The sequence below is a fragment of the Phyllopteryx taeniolatus genome, chromosome 19, assembly GCF_024500385.1.
Source record: "Phyllopteryx taeniolatus isolate TA_2022b chromosome 19, UOR_Ptae_1.2, whole genome shotgun sequence".
Lineage (NCBI taxonomy): Eukaryota > Metazoa > Chordata > Actinopteri > Syngnathiformes > Syngnathidae > Phyllopteryx > Phyllopteryx taeniolatus.
In genome coordinates this window covers 16,041,388-16,047,439 of record NC_084520.1, presented here as the reverse complement: position 1 = coordinate 16,047,439, position 6,052 = coordinate 16,041,388, and the positions used below count along the sequence as shown (strand labels likewise).

The 6,052-nt window shown below is 38.9% G+C and overlaps 1 protein-coding gene across 3 annotated transcripts in view; it reads left to right on the top strand.

Moving 5' to 3' along the window:
• Nucleotides 1-215: 215 nt before the first annotated feature.
• Nucleotides 216-6,052, top strand: part of etv4 (ETS variant transcription factor 4) — a 34,113-nt gene continuing 28,276 nt past the window's right edge. Inside the window, exons 1-3 of one of the 3 annotated variants that reach the window (XM_061755153.1) lie at nt 216-516; nt 941-1,031; nt 1,126-1,173. In XM_061755153.1, the coding sequence (XP_061611137.1) occupies nt 460-516; nt 941-1,031; nt 1,126-1,173 (196 nt within the window). In that variant the 5' untranslated portion in view covers nt 216-459. The remainder of the gene's footprint in view (nt 517-940; nt 1,032-1,125; nt 1,174-6,052) is intronic. The other 2 variants (XM_061755152.1, XM_061755151.1) reach the window with 2 other exon arrangements.

Sequence of the window (6,052 nt, the reverse complement as noted above, 5' to 3'; positions counted from 1 at the left end):
ATTCATAAGTCGCAGCATTCACAAAGGCTTGAAACTGGAGCCCTGAAAGAGGAAATGCACTAATCACGAAGCTGCTTTGACCCCCCCCCCCCCCCCCCCCCACAAAAAAAGTAGGTTTAAATCGATCTTTTTTTTAAAGGGATTAAATCTCTCAGAACAGATTTGATTGAGCTCAAGTGTCACGTAAAGTGTTGAGTTCGTCACAAAAGCAGAGCTAAGCATGCTGTGCAATCACTGGCCATCACTTCCCCTCGGCGTTTCGGTCTTTCTTTCCTTTTTTTTGTGAATGGAGCTCATTATGCATGCATCCTCCACGCAGCTCCATTCAACCTCCTCCTCTTCCTCGCTAGTCTTCCTCCTCCTCCTCCTCCCTCGTCAGGTTTTTTTATTTTATTTTTGCAGGCTGCATGCGCGGCTCCCCGCTCCGCTTCGGCCCAAATGACCGCAGACGGCTGACGGATGGACCGGATCATGGATGCATACTTGGACCAGCAAGTGCCTTTCACGTTAGCAAACGTACGTATGCTTCCGGATGCACTTTTTGCGCAGACGTTTCGGGGCTTTTTTTGGGTAGCTTTTTTTTTTTTTGTTCTTTTTTTTTTTTTGCGCCACTGCACGACGACGAGTTCGGTCTCCGCTTGCTTTGAATCGAAAGCCAACTCTTCCCCCCCCCCCCCCCCCCCCTTTCCTTTTCTTTTTCTTTTTTAACTTAGAGTAGGACCTCGTCAAAGCTTTCATGATGTTGGTTCCGTGCACCAAATGGTCACTTCTCCTTTTTTCCCCCTCTCTCTCTCTCTCTCTCTCTCTCCCTTCAAAACGTGTGTTCATTTCAGGAACCCCTCAAGTTCTAAACGCATGATGATTTTTGTTGTTAAATGTGTGACTTGCAAGTGTCAATGTGTTCATCTGTCAACGTGTGTGTTTGTGTTTGGTTGTGCAGAAGTCGCAAGGAAATGGGCCCCCAAATAGACTGTTGATGGCCGCCAAAAGGAAATGCATGGACACAGAATTGCCCCCTCAGGAATCCGAAGGTACAGTCCACTTGACTTTACAAATGTCAACCTCGCGCTTGTTTTTCCTCTTCCGATCTGGACTTACGTGCTTTGTCCCCCTGCTTCTGTGTAGACCTCTTCCAGGATTTAAGCCAACTCCAAGAGACGTGGCTGACAGAAGGTACGATTTTATTAATGCCAGCTTCTGGGAAGCTGTTAAATTGTAATAGACGAGCTCGTCCTATGTGGGGATCATGCTGTGGTTTTCTTTTTTCTTCTGAGATACAAAGGTAGCTGTTGTCTGCATTGCTGTTGAGACGTAATCAGCGTGTGACTGACTCATATGAGTCACTTATGTTTATTATTTGCTGTGGTTGAGAGATCATCAAGCGAGGTTTGTTGTTGTAAAATCGCTTCGTTTACATGCGGAGTGTATGCGGGTTGTGTCCTTTTGTAAGGTTTTGTGTTTTGCTCATACATGCAAGACTTGGCAAATCTATTTAAAAAAAAAAATCAAACAGAGAGTGGTTATCATCTTTGTCACAGTTGTGAAGCTCAGGGTTTGAATCCGGCCTTCTCGTGTGGAGTTCGCGCGGGTTTTCCCCGGGTATTCCGGCTTCCTCCCACATTCCAAAAACAATCACGTTAGCGTCATTGAAGTCTCTTAATTGGCCACACAATCCGAGCGTGAATGGCTCGTTTGTCTCAACTGCGCGATCGTCAACGTCACCTGCCGCCCTAATGACGATAAGCGCGAGAATCTTTTCGCCGCGATGTCACGCTTACCGCCAGGTGGCGACCGCTGGGTTGGCGCCATTAGCAAACAAGCCCGACTTGTCATTTGACCAAGACATTGAGAAAAACAGGGGGGGGGATGGCCTGAGTGATGATTGTAGTCTTCTTCGCTACTGCCAGAGTTTGAATGTGTGAAGTGTCTCACACCAGTCTGATGATGATGATGATGATGACGATGACGATGACGATGGTGACGTAGCCGCTAATACGGTGATTTATCCACTTTTGCGTGCACAAATAAAATCTGCAGGCCGCCCTGTGGTCGGAATACGTTTTTGCTTTTCACGTGGCGCTGTATTGCAGTGGTGGGACGCAACCAACCAAGCAAAAAAAAAAAAAAAAATACTACATTATTTTACTTTAGTAGATTTTTCGGGTATCTGTACTTGACAATGTTTTACTTTTACTCCCTACATTTGCAAGCAGTGCTGTACTTTCTACTCTTTATTTAGTTAAAATTGCCTGTTTACTTTTTGTCAACGTCTGCGGATGACAGCATAACTCAAATAGAATTCATGTCAACCGACTGATTGATTGCGATCGGGAAAAAAAAGGTCGGGATAGTCTCGACATGGAGGAACGTGAACATTCATGAAAAATAGGCAACGGATTTGGAAAAGCAAGATATTCCCCACCCATGGGCTTCACAATTGTTTGTTGTCGGCTCCAAGAATGATTTGTGGCGAATGCAAAATTCTCTATTTTGTAAAATACACACAATTAAGAGATTTTATTTTATTTTTTTCAGTTATCATTAGCTAATTGATTTTTTGTTCTTTCGTGCAGAAAGTTCGCAAATCTATGGAACACGTTCTTTTAAAAGCGCAACACAAAAGTCAAGCCAACACAAGCTAGTTCTTGGTGTAAACAAGAACATTCAACATGTAACATGATTTGTTTCTTCTTCTTAGACAAGCTACTGCATGTAAGTTAAAAGATTATTATTATTTTTTTTACACTGTGCCAAGTTAGCAAAACGGCTATTGTATATACTGTAATAGGATTTACGTTTACTTTTTACTGTTGCACTTAAGTACATTCCAGTGTCAGGACTTTTAAATTTTTTTTATATACTTTTCCTTAAGTAAACGACTTGAATCAGTACTTCTGCTTTTACTATCTTTTTTTCATGCCAGTATCTGTATTCTCCCTAAGTAGAGGGTGTCAATACTTTTGCCACTTCTTTAAAACAAGACGTTGATGACTTTCAAGATATGCGCAAAATTCCAGGAATTTTCAAAGTGGTAAAATGTCCCTGGGAGTTAGCAGGAATTCATAGGAATAAATATGAATAAACCACATTTTTACAAAATGGATGGTTGGCTTTTTATAGAGAACTTACAATATAACTACAGTAGTTGGGTAAAATATATTTTTTCTTTGCCAACTGAAATGAATGGAAATGCCATTAATCAGTTCCAGCCGCCGAAAAAAACATTTTTTTTGTAATGTTTTTAAATAAGGAAAAAAACTGTACATAGAGTAATATTTTACTTTATAAAAACATAGTAATAAAACAATGAAATAGAATGTAAAGACTGTCCATGATTAATTCATTGCAGCTCCTTCTGGTGTGTGCAAGTTGGCCACCGGGTGGCAGTGTAATAGAGTCAAGCAGGCACAAACGAATAAGACATTCGCAACGACTGTGACTCTAAGCTGCGTTACAATTATTATTTGTTTCTCGCAGAGGATAAAGAATACATGCCTGTAAGTATTGTTATATTGTTTGTCTACATGTGTTGCTGCGCCATTTGAGTTCAAATATCTGTTTCTTAACATTTTTAAACATAGCCGCTATTTGTTTACCCCCAGATTTTCCACCTTTTTACAACTTTTACTTTTTACAACTTTAACTTCGATATGGTATTTCTTTATCTACAATCAAGTGAGTCATAAATTCTCAATCTGGATTTGAGTCAATGTTTTGGGAAACTTCCAATTCGTAAGGGGTGACTTTTTTAAAAATGTATTTATTTATTTTATTTTTTTTAAAAGTGTGACTACAACTCGGACCTTCAACTACAAAGCCCGCCAACTATTGTTGCCCGTTTATTGCCTCTCGTCTTTTGAGTTTGTGTGCTGGGGGACGCTGGTGTGAAGTCAACTTGTCGCTTTTGACGCCGCATGTGAAAAGGAGAGACGCCGGCGTGGGTACGTCATTGTCAGGCCGTTTAAAAAAAACAAAACGTTGGCGAGACGCGACGTCTGAGGCGAGCGCACTATTGGTTTTACGTCATGCTTTTAATACCAGAGAAGTCACACCTTTGTTTGCAAATGTAAAACTTAATTTTAAAATATATCATAATAAGAAGAAAAATACAAAAGTTAGACTAGCAGGAAAAGTTTTATTGCAATGTTTTTTTTTTTTTTTTTTTTTTTTTAACATTAAAAAAAAAAAAGAATTTCTAAAGTGGGTCATTTTGACCCGCAGCTTAACAGGAATGCTGGGTGACTTTTTGTGAATACATGAATAGCGGTGTGTTTGCAAATAAAAAGAATAAATAAAGTAATGTCAGCAGCAGAATAAGTTTTATCAGCATTTGTTCTTTTTTTTCCTGGATTTTCAAACTTGCAACTCGGTCATTTTGACAAGCAAAATAAAAGTTTTGCTCGGGAAAAACCAGAATATTTAAAAAATATATATACTAATAAATAAAACAAGAAAAGATTTGCGGCAGAATTAGTGTTATCTGAATTGTTCTCAAACTTTAAAATATTTTTGTTATTGATATTTAAACTTAAAAGTGGGTCATTTTGACCCCCAGTATAAGAGGAGTGCCAGGTGAATATATTCAATACACGTGAGTAAAATAAAAATAAAAGAACAAAAGTAACATTAACAGCAAATTACTTTTTATCATAATTTTCTTTTCTAAAATAATTATTTTCTAGGTTTTTAAGCTTCAACCCAGGTCATTTTGACCTGCGGCATACCAGGAGGTGCCAGGTGAATATATTTAATATACCATGTATGGGGACATGTTTGCAAATTAAAAAATATATATTGTGCAAAAAAAGTAAGGTTGGCAGCACAATCTCAGTTAACTTAAAAAATAAAAAAAAATTCCAAATTGTTAAAGTTTTCAAATAGTTTTTCCTCGACATTTTTAAACTTTTTACTGTATCATTTTGACCCACAGCATAACAGGAGGGTAATAAAAGAGTAGGTATTGCACCTCAATTAAACTACTAAAAAAAAAAACACACACACACAGCCCAAACCTGTAAAACCACACATGCCATATAACAAAAATAAAGAAAATCACTGAAGAAAATCCACAGCAAAATATCCCTTTTGATGAAAAAATGGCTGTGGCCCTGTGAATAATCACAGTTATGATCATAAGTTGGGGAAAAAAGGTCATGTGACATATCGACTTATTTTGGTAATCACATCCCAGCTGAACATGGAGTGCAGCAAAGATGTTATTTAACTTTAAATAGCGGCTTGAGCGCAGACCTTTTCCTGTCGCATTAATTAAAGACTTTATCTCCAGCGATTGCACTTGTGAGGGATTTGCCCGGATTGTAAACGCCAGGGAAACTACGGGGGATTTTTTATTTTATTTTTATTTTTATTTTTTCCTTTTCCCCTTTTGCCCACGATGAGGAGGAGAGCGGAAGCGGCGGATGGCAAACGTCGGGAAGCTTGTTACGTCTTGTCTTATTGGCCCTCGGGTTTATACGCCCAGGAACTCCCACCGGGGAGGGTCGTGTGTGTGTGTGTGTGTGTGTGTGTGTGTGTATCTGTGTGTGTTGATTTACAAACACACTTTCATTCTTGTACTGACTTGCAGCTCAAAGTTCCTGGAAGCGTCGAAAATAACAAAGTACAAAAACTCAGTTACTGTACTTATCTATTTTTCAGGTATCGTATTTGCGTATTCATTTTTCATTTTTCACTTTATTTGTAATCCCTACGTTTGAAAACAGATAGCTGTACTTGCTACGCCTTACTTTTTCAAAATAGGCTCATTACTTTTACGTTTCGACAACAGATTCAGGGAGGCGAGGGATACGCAATGAAAAACGCCATAGACAGGCTAATGAATAGCCTTGATGACAGATATTTGAAAACAAACGGGGGCGCAAGACATGTAGAAAGACAATGTAACAATACTCATTGGCATATATTCTTTATCCTCTGCAGAATGACTAATATAACTAGTTTACTGAGTCAGTTGTTAAATTCTTCTTTTGTGTGTGTCTCTGTCTTTATTATGAAACTGCCCCCTGAGGTTATATTAAGATTACAGTATTTG